Consider the following 15,316-nt stretch of genomic DNA (forward strand, 5'->3'; position numbering starts at 1 on the left):
CACACACACACACACACACACACACACACACACACACACACACACACACACACACACACACACACACACACACACACACACACACACACACACACACACACACACACACACACACACACTCCTCTTTTCTGCTGATGCAACAGGTTCAAAGACCCGTCAGCAGCTCTGGTTAATGTGTGGCTACAACATGGCTGACTCGGATCATTGAGTCCTGCCCCAATCTGCATCCTAAGTGTGTTCGTTTTTAAATCCGGTCCAAATTTCACTTGATTTGGAGCAACAAACTCCAGCCAGCTAGCTAGCCATCCTCAATCAGTCATTACACAACACGATTGAACTTCCTTCTATTCAGGGGAAGTTTTCCTAATCCCTGGCCACAGTTAATCCCAATCTGCTGTAGCCCTGCGTGTCCCCCTCCGGGCTGCCGTCCAAACAGCTGCAGTTCATTCCACGCAGTGGGAAACACAGACAGCGGGCGGACGGACACTTACAGGGACTAGCTGTCAGTGATTTCAGGGGGCGTCGACCTGGACTCTGGTTGAGAGACTGAATGAGAAGGAGAGGGAAGGAAAAAGATGGAACAAGAAAGAAGAGGAAGAGGAGAGATTTCCTAACATGGAGCTAGAGAGTGGAATCTCCTTTATGACCCCGGAGAAAGAGAAAGAAAGGTTGTGGATGGTGAGAGTGTTACAGCTGGGGTTTGTTAAAGCCTTGATGTCAACAAGAAAATCCCCTCCAAGAATATTACAGAATGTGCCAATAAGATAAACAACTATAATACTTTAAACTCACTTTTAAGCACCACGGTCATCCTTAATCCTTGTTCAAGTCTCTACATGAACAAAATTACTACATCCAGATGACAGGAACACCCTGTGTTTGAGGGTCTCTATGAACCTGCCATGAAGTAACTATGGAAGACTGAAAACATGGAGACGCAACATGAATACTACTGCATGGAGTCTGTGCGCAAACTGAAGTCATTTTATATAAATATGAAATTACAGAAGAGGGACCAGAGGAGGCCAAAAATATTTAACTGCAGGGCACAAAGGAGGTCTGCTCCAAATAAATGATTTATTTCTTTCTTTTACATAAAGTGTGTGAGAGGAGTGCCTGTTTTACTCTTTCTCACTCTTACATAAAAGAGAGAAATACATTACTAACGATTTATTTAGTGTGCAGTTCTCCTTTGTGCCCTGAGTTCTAGGAAATGACCATTTGATTAGGAAATACATAATCACATATTGACTCATAACTGAGTCAGTGAGTGTGTGAAAACTAGTTAGGACAAATGGTTGACATTAAAACAGCGAATATACCATTCAATCCGTGAGCTAAAGTAATGGATATACGGTTGAAATACTCAGCTAAAATTGATAAATGGTGAAATAATGTTTGCTAAAACTAATGAATAGGGTAAAGTAGTAAACATGCTAGCTAAAAGTAACATAACGAGTTGCTATAAATGGGTAAATGTAATGGATAAATGATTCAAATTGTAGTAAGCACATTTACATTCAAATCAAATCAAATCAAATCAAACTTTATTTATATGGCGCTTTTCATACAGAAAAGTATCGCAAAGTGCCTCACAGAGATGTACAGAAAAAGAGAAACATCAAAGTAGTATAGTAGTAGTAGTATACATTAGTATACTTAAGCATGGATGTTGGATAATTCCATTTAATGCTACTTTATACTTCTACTCTGCTACATCTTAGAGCTAAATATTGTACTTTTGACTGCACTACATTAACTTAATCATTACTTTGCAGATTTAGATTATTAAAGGTCCCATTGTCTAAATAAAATGAGATTTCCATGTAAAGTAGGTGGAGGTGCTGTATAAATACTGTGTAAAGTATCAACACACTCAACCCACAGAAAAAGGCACACAGCTCATATTCAGAAACTTTAAATAAGCCATCAGGAGTTCTGTACGGTTGTGATGTCACAAATATATTACATATTATAAATATATTGATAGATAGATAGATAGATAGATAGAGGTAGAAAGTCTCACTACAGTGCCGTTACAGTCAATCCCCGACTGCAATGACGCAGATGTGAAACACCTGGGAACACTGACCAATCAGAGCAGACTGGGCTTTTACGGGGAGAAGTCTTAAAGAGACAGGCGCTAAAACGGAGCGTTTCAGACAGATGGTGAATACAGGTGTATTCAGAAAGACTGTATGAGAAAAATAATGTGTTTTTTTAACATTAAGGCGTGTAAACAACCCAAAACACAAGCATGGGACTGAAAATGAGCACAATGTGGGACCTTTAATAAAAAACATTTATCAACAAATACATTCCCACACAACCACCCAGCAGTAACATTAAAGTGATGAACACAATATTGCATTAGTAATGACAATCCAGTAATATACAACATTCTGAATGAGTGCTTTTGCTTTTGTGTGGGAATATTTTGTACTTTTTATGAATGCAGGACTTTAACTTATAACAGAGTATATCTACACACTGGAGTATTAATACTTTTACTGAGGAAAAGATCTCCATTCTTCCTATTGCTGGGCTGAATGAATGCATAACCATTGTTATAAGTCACTCCCCATGGAGAACCATTAGGTCATTTCACTCAGCATCACAGACCCATTACAGAAACATACATAACATTACACACAAGCAGTCTGTTATTATAGTGATGTCAGATCCATGCAACAAGCCTCTACATGACTACTACAGTGATACGACAGAAGAGGACATGTGTAAAACAAGTGTGTAAGGTCGGCAGAGGCACATTTATCACTGTGGTGATACTGTAACATTGCTTAAGTGCATTAAGGTCACTAGAACTCACTGGAGCCCCGCGTACACTGCACACTAGTGTGAATATTAGTGAATAATTAGTGAATAATTAGTGAATATCTGAGGTGAAGTTCGTCAACTCACGTGCCGAGGACTTCTTTTAAATCAAAAATCTTCTTGATGTCGTCGACTTGTTTTTTCCACGTCTCTCCTCTGCCGGTGTCTCCGTTCTCCCGAGCCATGGCGCTGCTTTAACCGGCCCGTGTCCGACCGACAGTGGGCTGCGGGAGGAGGGATGCGTGAGAGGCAGAAAAGAGAACCGGCGGAGTGTCTGAACGCCGCGGAGTGACGCCGAGCGGAGTGAGTGCGGGGGCTGGTTCAGAGAGTCTCCTCTGCGGCAGGACCATGTGAGTCCTGCTGCAGGTTACCGTGTCCCTGCTGCCTCCCCCCTCCTCTCTTTTCTCTCCCTCCTCCCCCTCTCCGGCCGCCTGGAAAAAGCTGTCAAAGTCACGAGGACATTAAAACACTTCCCCTTCAGACTTTCAAAATAAAATGTAAGCTATTCTCTATTAGAACCACAAAGGGGACATTTCAATATTACAGCAGCCAAAGTGGATAGCAAACATCATTAAGAAACAATCAAGTCTCGGAAAATATAGAAAAATATAAACAATATAAACACAGGGGAGTATAAAATATAATAATAATAATAGGAACAGTATTTACAATACATATATAAACGCATGTTTATTTACATGACGTAAGGGCATTAACGTATGAATAAGACCCCCCATTAAAAATAATAATAATAATAATAATAATAATAATAATAACTGTATATAGGCCTACTACTATTACGTGTGTAGTTACATGTACACAACCTTACCTTTTGAAAGTAAATAAAATGTATCTTTCAATACAGTAGATGTAGGCTATACCTTATAACTGTCACATCTCATACCACGGTATACAGAGAATCCTGTTTATTGCTGCAAACCTAAAAAGGTTTTTAGGATTTTTGTTTGTACCGGTTTAGCGAGTTTAATAAGGTTCTACTGCTCTATTGGTTTGGTGGTTTAATTTCTGACATTCATGATGACAGTCAGCCTAAACCACACTCAGCTGCAAAGTCTTACTTAGCCTTACAATGCCTTACTTTCACAGTCTGACCATTTAAGTTAGGCTCGCTGTCAGTTTTCACAACTGGTAATTTCTGTTGCGCTTATATTTTGAAGGCGAAACCCCCTATTTCCTGTATAGCACCGGTTAGGTGTATGTAACTCGACCGCGGACCTGGTGTCACCTGCGATATACTAAACGTCGTTAATTGCTGCTGTCGGCACTTTTTCGGGGTTTCCACTCCTCCACTGACAACAACTCCTAACTGTTTCCTTCAACTCTGTACTTTCTTGGTTCATTACTCTAAATCTGGCCTTATTTTGGCAGTGCAGGCAATAAAAACAATTGATGGATGCTGAGGTGTGTGTGTGTGTGTGTGTGTGTGTGTGTGTGCGTGTGTGTGTGTGTGTGTGGTCAGGACGTGGCAGCAGTAAATTCGCAATGCACCAACTTGCTGACAACAACCCTCGTGCACCCATCACCGTGTGGGATCCCCAAAGGCGTCGGCATGGCTCAGCACGGGGATTCGCAGTGACCCCTGCCGCAGCTGCACGTTCACCTGGGCTGAACCGGCGCGGATAACACCTGGATTACAAGGTTTCAGTCTGCAGAGGAGCACTGATCCCCCGGACTCTAACAGCTGCTGGCGCTGGCCCGGGGTCAGCTCAGGCCAGGTTACTGCTGTACACACACACGTCTGGCATTCTGGCCTTGTTTCGTGTGTGTGTGTGTGTGTGTAACACTGTAGGGAAACACACTGAGGGAGGGAGAGGGGGAGAGGACAATGTGTTGCAGCCTCAGCTGCTCATGAGTATTCCGGCTGCAAACTACTGCAGCTCTTCCTCAGCTGCAGCCAAGGAAAACTCCTCTCCCTCCTGCCCTCCTCTTCACATCTCTTTCTCCTTCCTCCCCCTCCCCTTCATCCTTTTCTCCAAGTCAGCAAATCTGACCTCCCCCCTGATGAAAGATGATTACCCAGCTGCAAAGGGAGGAGGAGGAGGGCATCAGAGAGAGGATGAAGGTCAGGGAAGATGAACACACAGACAGCTTTAAACACTGCCATAAATTTGCACACATACAGAAACAATGTCATTGGCTGGAACCAATGAAGCACTAAATTATGCCAACTCATAGCACCCATTGCCTAACTCATCCTTTAAACACATGGGATATTGTCGATTTGAAAAAACTCAGATAGGCACGCACACTGAGAGCTAATTTCATCATATTACTCATCTAGACAGCGCTCAGGTCACAGCCACAAACCAAAGGTCTTTTTCACAGCATACATGTCGCGGTGAGAAAAGCACAGGTGTGAGTAATAAAAGACATGAATGAATTCCTGGGAGCATACATGCTGGCTCAGTGTCACGCTGTCATAGCTTACTGGGACACTTGAATAGAACAGAGCCATTGTTAATGATATTAGGAACACCTGTGCTTGCCTTTTCCGGCTTCTACATGTCAAAATGTCAGCTGTGGATAAGAGGCCGATCACTTCCAATGTTTCCCAGAGGAATAAATAATCTAACTGAAATGAACCTCAGTGGGATGTAGAGAATCATTTTCCACATCCCACTGAGGTTTTGTAGCTAACGGAGAAGCTTGTTTGTCAAAGAGAGGACTGGTCATTTGCCTTTTCCATATTGTGTTATTTTTTCCCTTACCCTAACATCTTTTAGCTTGAGCTTTGTTGTGGAGTCCTCCAACTCCCGAGTGAAATAATTTGTCTCTGTAGCTGCCTCATACTCCACTATGTTCACCAGTACATGCGCACAGTCAGCTCATGATAGCCTTTTCACTAAAAACAGCTACGGTGTAGGAAAATGGTGCTGATGAGAGCCATGAAATTGTACCAAAACAAGATAAAAGATGCTCCCACGGACGCTGCTGCAGAATTAGGTGATAATTCTCTGGCTTTGTCATTTTGTGCTCATTTGATCCATTGTTATTATATAAATATTGAATAGTGCAGCTGCAAATTACATGAAAATACACTCAGTTGCCAGTTTATTCGGTACACACGGCCCCTTTCACACATGCAATGCAAACAAACTTATCTAGACATTAGAGCTGAGTGTCTGAATCAGCTGGACCGCACATTTAAACAGACTTTACCCTGCTAGCTCTCTAGTACAAAGTCTGTGTAGTCTTCGATTGAGCCCACGTGTGAATAGAGCTGCTGACTGTGCGAGAATTCACAGCAAGAGAGTGGGCGTGAGAGAAGTTTCTCGCCCAAACTGGAAGTAAACAAACTCCAGAGGGTGATGTACACACGGGCTGCAACGAAAACGTCTAATTGGAGAGATGACAGAGTTTTGGGAACTTCCGTTGGTAGGGGACGGCGCTGAAATCCTCAGACAAATTCATGGAACGGCAAAAGGCTTGGTTGGTATTATGCGACCGCGTCGTGTCCCGCCTGCAGCACGCTTAACCCAGGCACCACCACTCACCTAAAGCGAACCCAGTACTTCCAGTAAGTGAGAAAACGTCTGAGGTGGAGAATCTCTTGTTGTGTACGTGTAACTACGCACAATTTCTGCACCGGATTCTCAGAACATCTACTTCTTTTCAAGAATACAAAATACATAGTTATAATGTTTACACCAGCTATTTGTTGATTGCAGAATGGAGTTCATCATTGGCTAAGCTTTTATTTACCCTGTGTGCAGACACCACAGCAGGTCACAACAAGGACACCTCCTTCACGTCTGGCTGGTTCCTTCTCAGCCAGATTTGATTTTTTAAATTATGATTAACGTGCAACATTCCCCGCAATATGTGCCTTGTACACTGTTTCCCGTCCGCAGCCCTTCACCCGGGGAACTGTAACTCTCATTACACCAGCTCGTTCCATCTCCCTATAATTGCTCTATCAATCCAGTGGAGGAAAAAAGAAAATCCCAAAACGAACTGCCCTGCGTTGTGCATGCACAGCTCATTTAGCTCCCGGCGTAATGAGAGCCGTTGCGTAAAAGCACAATCAATTTCTAATGTGCTAGTTTACAGCACCCACCAGACTGACAGGCGAGCCGATACCAGCAACAAGTTTAATGGTGTTTTTTTGGAACAACAGTCTACAGTGATGCATGATAGGAAAACAGGACTTGCAAAGAGCGCCCTGAGCAGTTCGGAGCGATGACTGTGTCAAAACTGCTCAGAGGAAATTGGCAGGGAGAGATGGAGGAGCAGGGGATGGCTGGGAAGAACAATTAAAGGTGACTTTAGTGATGAACGGCTTTAGTGTTAAATACAGAAGTCCGCCGCTGCCTCACAACAACACACGTACAATGAAATGTGTGTGCACACGAGCTCATTTGAAATCCAGAGCCAACTATAATACATAATTGTTTTAAAGTATAAAAGCAGGCATTCTTTACAGCGTTAGTAAATACATCCGTTTGCAGTAACACAATTTTTCCCCCATAAAAAAAAAGAAAAAATCAAACTGAAATAATCGACTGACGGAAGCTGCAGAGGCCTCCCTTTCCCGTCTCACTGAGCCATTAGATCAGCAAGACGGCGCTCGGCGGCGTCGGAGGCGGAGAACAACCCGATAAGAAAATGAATCCTCAAAGAGCCGTTAACATGATGTGATAAGTTAGCATGTTCCATTAGACTAACACGGGAGAGCTATTCAAGAAACGGTGGGCACCGCGCGTACAGAGAACAGGCTGAAATGAAAAATACGCTCAGACAGGACAGAGGGTCAAAAGTCACTTCATGCAGAAACATTATATGGAGGGTCGGTGAGACTAGCAACCCTTCACTGTGGAGCGTTCTGCTCCTCTTCCTCCTCCTCAGACTCCTCCTGCTGGCTTTTCTTCTGTGGGGATGAGAAAGAACAGAACTTCAAGATGTACATTTTTCTTCTGTCCACCAGTGCGTCCATATTGGACAATTCTGCAAAACCCTGGATATGGCCAGTGTCAACATTTCCAATAGTCTTACTTGCTACAATATGTGCCCATGGTAACTACGACATGCTTTAAGTTATAATCCTTAAGACTGTAGTTCTGGTTGATAAGGCGACACTCGTGGTTACTTGACAATGGAACTACTGAGAACATTTGAAATGACACATTTATCGCTCACTGTGGGCAGAAGATGTGCTTTAAGTAGCTTCTCTGTCAGAAGAAGACACACAACTAGTGTTATTTACAAGTCTCTGTAGTTACAGTGGCAAAAACACAAATATGTTTCATTTTAAACCACTGTGAGGATGGCGGACCCTGCCACTGACAATGCAAACTACTATATAAAAAGGTAAGTAATGAAGGTGAATACATTTACTTGCTTTAGCGGAAAAATAGCAGCCATTAATACGATCAAAGATTGTGTTTGATATGAAGGAAATCTTAAAGGATTAAAACTTTACGTTAAGGGAAAGATTGAGGATTGGGCAAGTTAACCAAATGTTTAGGGTGGGATCATAGAAATAGAATGGGATATAACCATAGAACAGACATTGAGCTGTTTACCATGGTGATTTTAGTAGAACAAAACAAAATGCTGTTTGTCAGTGGGGCTATAAAATGTGTCGCAGCTCGCTGAAGGAGAGCTATTGTGTTTGGCAGGTACGATCTAACATCCTCTGAGAGCCAACGCAGCTCTGGAGATCGTCTCCCTGGAGGAGTGGAGAGTGAGATGGTTGGACACAGTGCTGCCATAGGCCTCCAGGCCGCTGTGACGCTCATATTCCGTAATAAGTGTAGCATAAACACACGGCAAAAACATCAAGCTAGCTAGCCAGACAGCCAGCCAAGGAGTGGAAGGCTGGCTAGTTAGTTCCTGCTAACTCCGCCTTGCCCGCACGCCACATTAGTCGTCACTCATTTGGCTTTCTTACGCTGTGAAAAGAAAGTGCGTGGCTGAGGCATTAAGATGTTAAATTTGATTCATTTAGTGGCTGGCTCATTATGCCTTGTAAAGTTATTACTCCAGTACTTGTAACTGAAAAACCCAGCCACCGCGACATGCCACAGTTGGGTTTATACGTAAGTTAGCCCGTCACAAAGTCAGCAGCACTCATAAAAATGGCTGCCACTTTTTCACAGTGTCCGTTCTACCAATCTATTTCTATGGGTATAGCATAGGGTTAGGAAACTAGAACACCTATTTAAGAAAAGATTATGGTTACGGTTAAGAAACAGGTCTGTGATGGGACTTGGACTCCACCACCTTAACCCCATGAGAGCCAACCCTGACTAGTTTGTCTCCGTCTCAGGGTTTCTCTTTTCTACACGTCTGTATGTATTTGTTGAGTGGATTCTACTACTTATACCAGCTAAATACTCAGTAACAACATCTTACCAGTTTGAGGAAGTCGATGAGTTTGTAGGCGTCTTCTCCAGTGGAGAGGTCCACAAAGTCCCGTGGGATCCTGTAGCTCAGACAAGGACTGGGCTGCACCGTCACCTCGCTGGTGGTGCAGCGAAACGCTGGCCCTTCCTGCACATGGTTACCATAAAACTGTTTTCACTTCTGAATGATTTAAGAGGGGCTTCAAGTTCAACAGTAACTACATAGGTCAAACACAAGCACTTTTCATCTCCTCTGAGCCTTTGTCACGCTCCAAACAATGAAATCTTGTCTTTTTATAGAACACGTGTCACGATGGCTGACCTGCTGCTGGGCGATGTCCCCGCCAGACGTCAGCTCCTCCCAGCTGAAGAGCAGCGAGTCCGTCACCTCTCCGAACGGGTTCACGTCTATCAGCCACACCCTCCCCTGCAACACACACACGAAAGACGCAAGTGTAACTCAGTTTGAAAGCTATTATTTAAAAAATAAATTAAAAAAGCACTATATCAAAATTCATCAGTGTGCTTACCTGACTATCTCTGTAGACATCCAACACAACTGTAAAACAGAGAAATCAACAGTATAAATATTTACAACACATACATGTATCTTCTACTTTCACAGAGTTAAACGTTTAAAAAAAACATTCAATGCTTCCTGGAGTACAATTTTAAAATTCACAATTAAGTGAAAAACGACACATCTGATCAACGTTTCCCTGCATCTTCTGCCCGGCCCGATATCCTCGTTACAACAGTAAATATTTAATGACTTTAAAAAGAGAAGCAGTCTGTTTCTGTGTGAGGAGCGAAGCGTTCCACAGACAGAGTCAGAACAAAGGGTGTTTGATGCTCACAGTCTTCGTCCAGGAAGTGGTACTGGATGTGCTGGCTGAAGAACTCCTGTATGGCCGGAACTATCTGCTCCTCCTGCTTCAGGACGTGCTGGTAATACTGAGTATAGTCTCTCTGGGAGATAGCTGGCAAAACAAACACACACGCGCACACACACACACACATACACGCAACATTAGTGGAGCTTTCTAAATGAGTCGAAACGATGAAAGTAAAGCTCAAACGTAACTGTTAAAATAGAGGTTTCTTGTTAAACTCATCCCCATTGGACATTCAGATCAGTTCTGTAGAAACAGCGCCCTCCTGCTCTTTTGTGCTGTAAAGCAATCCAGCAACTATGTGGCTCACGATGTAAAATGACATGTCTCTTTAATCTACATTATGGGTGGAAGAAGTACTCAAGATGTTTGAAAAAGATAAAAGAACCAAAAGAACCTTTCAGCTCTTTTGGAACGTGTTGCGGGCATTAAACTCAAAATGAGTGAATTTTTGCAAAAAAACAAGAAAGTTTATCAGTGTGAACAATAAATATATTGTCATCAGCGTATTCACTTGAATAGAGGTCGAAAAGGATTTGCAAATCATTGTATTCTATTTCTATTTACATTTTACACAACGTCCCAACTTCATGTGAACTGGGGTTGTACCAATAAAGACCTGAATAAAAAAAAGTAAAAGTACAAAAGCATTAGCACTAAAATGCACTAAAACCAACAGTTAAAGTGCCCGTTATGCAGATTAGCCTAATATAGATTAGATGAATATATATTATTGGATTATTAATAGTGATGCATTAATGCGTTTATCACTTTAATGTTGCAGGTGGTAAAGGTAAAACTCATCTTAATTGATTACAGTTTAGATTAGTGCCATTTATAATAATACATCATCATTTATTAGTTGTTTATCGTTTGTATTAATAATGTGGATCTGAAGCTTTTTTCCCTCTGACATGTAGTGAAATATAAAGTAGCAGAAAATGGAAACTTAGTTACATAACAACAATCACTGCTATCTCCAAACGCAGAGTGGAGGTTTTTTTTACCTATCAGCTTGTTTTCTTTGACGAAGCAACGAAACTCTCCCCCGGGAATCAACTCGCTCCACTTCCTCAGGACCAGCTGGGGACAGACGACAACACACACTGAAGATAAAGTGCGTATGCGGTGACCATCTGACCAGTTGCAACATGGAGGAGGTGGTCAAGTCTGACTACTTCTTTAATGGCAAAAGGTATACAATGAAATTCTCTTTAGAGCAAAAAAACCACAAGAATTACATTTTCCTGCATCTTGGAGGTTTGTTTGTGTGTTTCAGGTGGAAAGACATTCTTTGTAGCATAGGTAAACATGTCACAGGAGCACTGTGACTCTTGCACTTCACTGCTGCTGCTGGGTGTGTGTTCAGCATAACTGCATGGTTGGTCACTAAACCTCATATCAAACACAAGCTAATGACATACAAATGGAGTTAAAAATACCTCATAGTTGATGACTGGATCTGGGGAGTCCTGGTCACTACATACAAGGAATCTGCGCACAGAAAAGCACAACCGTTAAATAAATAAAAAACAACAACAATGTTCTGTAGCGTCACACGAGTTTAGGGGATCATTTCTATTTTTGCTTTCACTGTAATCAGATCAGTTACACTGCAAACAGCTTGGCTGCTCTCAGGAAGTTTGAGAGAAGTTTTTTTAAAAAAAATTTTTTAAGTCCAACAAACAAGCATATATCATGTTCCTTACTCTCCTCACACACGAACAAACAGCTCTCCGGAGGCTGTGTGCTGCAGTAAATCATTTGCTGCCCTAAATGTTTGTCATGCAGGAGTGAGAGATATAAATCTACATCACTGCGATTTCTCCAGCCGCCACTTGTGTTTTACTGTAGACTGAAGTCAGCCTGTGAACGCCCAGCCAGCTTATTTTTTATACTGGCTGTCATCTAAATGCAAAATATGTGTGTGTGTGTGTGTGTGTGTGTGTGTGTGTGTGTGTGTTGGAGGACTTACGGTTGCGTCAGGTCGTGGGTGATGAAGTCTGAACTTTTGAAGAGCAGAAATATATCAGCGAGGCTGTGACTCTGCAGGGAACTGTTCAGAGCGATCCAGTTAGCATCCTGAGAAAGAGAGAGAGAGAGAGAGAGAGAGAGAGAGAGAGCGAGAGAGAGAGAGAGAGAGAGAGAGAGAGAGAGAGAGAGAGAGAGAGAGAGAGAGAGAGAGATTTTACGCAAAAATTATAAGTCATGTTCACTTATCTACTGAATTCTCGACTCTGCTAACTTCAAGAATGTAAACTGTTTTTCACTTCTCTCGTGTGTCAGTGCAGGTTTTTTTTACCCGTGGAGCGCTCCAGTTGAGTTTGGGAAAGACGCGGCCACCCAGGGCGTTTATGGCCTCCTGCACTTTAGAGGTGAATTCTGGGAACTCCGGAGCCTAACACACACAGGTAGGTCATGAATTCAACAGGTTTGTTGGGCAGTAAGAAGACGTGTTTGAGTTTTGATGAGACACATTGAATGTACTTACAGTGACAGTGGTGGTTGTCTCATCATCTGACCACTAGAGGGAAGCAGAGAAGAAGAAGAAACAGGATCGAAGGGTAAACATTAACATTAAATACAGTTTAACTGTTGTGTTGGTGAAATCAGGCTGTCCAACGGGCAACCAAGTAATGGAACAAGAGAGATAACTAATGAGGATGATATGATGACATTGCTTTCTGATGAAAGCCTCTAAAAACAAACTACAAAACACGTATGAGGTCATGCATGTATTCACGCATGTATTCACTAATGTTTCAGTGAGAAATTAACTCTCTATTTTAAAAGCGCTCACTTCTTATCTCAGAGTTACCCTGATTTTGATGTAGCTGTAGGTTAGCATAAAGCCGCTAGCCTGCTAACCCAGAAAGATTTCAAGCGTTTGGTTACAGTGGAGTTTTAGTAATGGCAGTCTTTCTTTCAGACTTTGGCCTTTTAACAAATTCCAGCCACATATTACTGCAAAAAAAAAAATAGTGGAAGGGACAGGGGACAATACAGTTCTCGGTGAATGTATCTCCCATTGGTGATTGCTGATCATTGCACACTCCAAAATAAAAACAACAACAAATATCTAGTGCATGTTGACAAAAAGTGACTTCTTAAATTATAGTAGAGGTTTGATGCTTTTCTGAGAAAATGTAAAATATTTAAAGATTATGAATTAGTGAAACAAGGACTCATTTCCTTTCCAAGATATTAGGAAAAATGAGTGTCAGGATAAATACAGAAGAGGAAATGGAAACGACTTTGTGCTCCGTTCCCGTACCTGAATGTCTTCCTCCGCGTCCGAGTCGCTGTTGTTAGTGTGTGACTGCTGTGTGTTATGGTCACTGAAGGGACGAGAAACAATAAATGAGTATTGGTCAATTTATCAGCAGAGTCGATCATAATGGACACATTTTAGATGGAGAGAATGTGAGTGATTGGAAAGGAACTGTTGGGACCGTAACAACAGGGTCAACCTGTAACTGATCCTTTACAAACAACCCCAGACACACATATGTACCATTTAATATCCTGGAACAAGTCTGTAGAGCCTTAATATTATCCCACCGAGATTACTGTTCAGTGGTCTGGGCCTCAGCCACGAAAAGAGATCTGACAAAATTACAAGTTGTACAGAACAACTGCTGCTAGGTTTGTTCTAGGTTGCTCGTCTAGAACTAGCTTAAAATGGAGTCTAGCCTATCATGGAATACTGTGCATAAACATAACACAAGGAAGGCAGGTAAGGGTAATATTGTGCAAGCTCATCCAAGAACTAATTAACTAAAAAGAACAGTGCTTTATACAGCGAGTAATATTTGGGACGAATAACCACTTAATATCTGTCTATAAAAAAGAGAAATATCCTTCAAAGGAGGTTAAAGGTGCACTTTTTCAGTGGTTTATGGTTAAAGCTGTATTGTTTTTATTTATTTATATAATATGTTAAATGCACTATGTGCTGCACTGCTGTAAGGTTGTGCATTTTGTAATGGACTTTTGTGATGCACCCTTGTGATGTATTTTGTAATGTTTGTATAATGTATTTTTACTGTTAAGTTGATGGAATGTGGACCCCAGGAAGACTAGCGAACTGCTATGGCATAAGCCAATGGGGCTCCTTTAATCTAAACTAAACTAAAGTGCAATTCAGCTAGTTAAGATTAGAGCGGTCCCCACTTAGTTAACTACTCAATTTTATGCTTTTTTCAGGTTGGATGACTTTACTTGTAACTTATGAGCACATCTCTGGAAAAGACAATATTTAAAGATGTGCTTTTGCATTAAACTTTGAGGAGAAACGCAGTTTTTGCAGATCTGCCGATTAAATCGATGAATCAATTAGTCGAAGAAATGGGGAGTGTTAGTTGACTAAGATTTTTTTTTTTTTTTTTAAACAAGGACCGCCCTACTAAAGATGGAGCTGAATTTTGTCATATGTTCACATATATTTCCCAACAAAGGCCACTTAAATAGAGTGTGTGTCGCTCTCCTCTTACCTCCCAGAGACTACCAGCGTGCCATCGTCCAGTAGGTAATCTATTACATTCTGAGGCAGTGGGAGAATCAGACTGCAAGGAAGAAGAATATCCCCTTTTAATACATAAAATACATAAATAAAAAGAACCAAAAACAAACAGACACACGTGAGAGGGAGACAGGAGGTTTTAGGAAATGCTTAAGGATTAAAACACAGTTATTAAGTAATACATAGGATCAAATACATATATAACACTAGGCAGGGGGGTAGAGGTGACAGCTCGCGTTAGCTGCTTCTGTTTGTTTATCCACCGCTATCTGTTGGATGAATTTAATGTTTTACAGCAACAACAATGACCACAATTCCTCTTGTCTTTGTACAAACGCCAGATATCTACCTTTTAATCGTGTGTTTCTTGAATATCGGATACCAAACCGAAAACTGACAGTTGACAACTTGCTCCTTCTTCATGCTGCAATATCCTGTAACGGAAAAGAGTCCGTCGGTAAATATCTTCCGGACTCCCTGATAGTTTGGAAATTGAAAATAAAGAAAGAAAGAAAGAAAGAATACTGCTCTCGGTTTGCCCTGTTATGAATTGACTGTAATCTCTTATAACCCCATTGGTAAACAGTGAAAGCGTTGTTGCAACAGGGTTACAGAGCAGAGGGGGAAGCTTTAGTGGGGTGCACATGTGGGCGTGATGCGTAAAACCCGCTGAGCTGCGACAAAGATCGTTTAGTGAAAAG

At 41.8% G+C, this 15,316-nt stretch overlaps 2 protein-coding genes across 2 annotated transcripts in view; both read right to left on the bottom strand.

The window, feature by feature from the left end:
- camk1da (calcium/calmodulin-dependent protein kinase 1Da) overlaps window positions 1–3,039 on the bottom strand; it is a gene marked incomplete at its 3' end in the record, with an annotated part of 63,070 nt that extends 60,031 nt beyond the window's left edge. The window contains exon 1 of the mRNA XM_083935172.1: window positions 2,923–3,039. Within this exon, the coding sequence (XP_083791298.1) occupies window positions 2,923–3,020 (98 nt within the window). The 5' untranslated portion in view covers window positions 3,021–3,039. The remainder of the gene's footprint in view (window positions 1–2,922) is intronic.
- Window positions 3,040–5,981: 2,942 nt separating this feature from the next.
- Window positions 5,982–15,069, bottom strand: cdc123 (cell division cycle 123 homolog). Its single transcript, XM_083935177.1, has 13 exons — window positions 14,965–15,069; window positions 14,587–14,658; window positions 13,368–13,431; window positions 12,585–12,617; window positions 12,396–12,491; window positions 12,069–12,175; window positions 11,536–11,587; window positions 11,101–11,176; window positions 10,058–10,180; window positions 9,731–9,759; window positions 9,523–9,627; window positions 9,211–9,348; window positions 5,982–7,723 (listed from the first exon to the last, which is right to left on the bottom strand). Exons 1-13 carry the CDS (start codon window positions 15,036–15,038, stop codon window positions 7,664–7,666), a joined length of 1,029 nt encoding a protein of 342 aa, XP_083791303.1. The 5' UTR covers window positions 15,039–15,069; the 3' UTR covers window positions 5,982–7,663.
- Between the last annotated feature and the right edge of the window lie 247 nt (window positions 15,070–15,316).

Source organism: Echiichthys vipera (assembly GCF_963691815.1).
Source record: "Echiichthys vipera genome assembly, chromosome: 20".
Classification (NCBI taxonomy): domain Eukaryota; kingdom Metazoa; phylum Chordata; class Actinopteri; order Perciformes; family Trachinidae; genus Echiichthys; species Echiichthys vipera.

Bases quoted from the DNA above. Each gene is read 5' to 3' on its own strand.
- cdc123 (XM_083935177.1), bottom strand. From the start codon at position 15,038: ATGAAGAAGGAGCAAGTTGTCAACTGTCAGTTTTCGGTTTGGTATCCG. The intron at 12,176-12,395 runs GTAAAAAAAACC...TCTCTTTCTCAG, and splicing joins TCAACTGGAGCGCTCCACGG to GATGCTAACTGGATCGCTCT. The intron at 11,177-11,535 runs GTATTTTTAACT...GTCTGTCCCCAG, and splicing joins ATCCAGTCATCAACTATGAG to CTGGTCCTGAGGAAGTGGAG.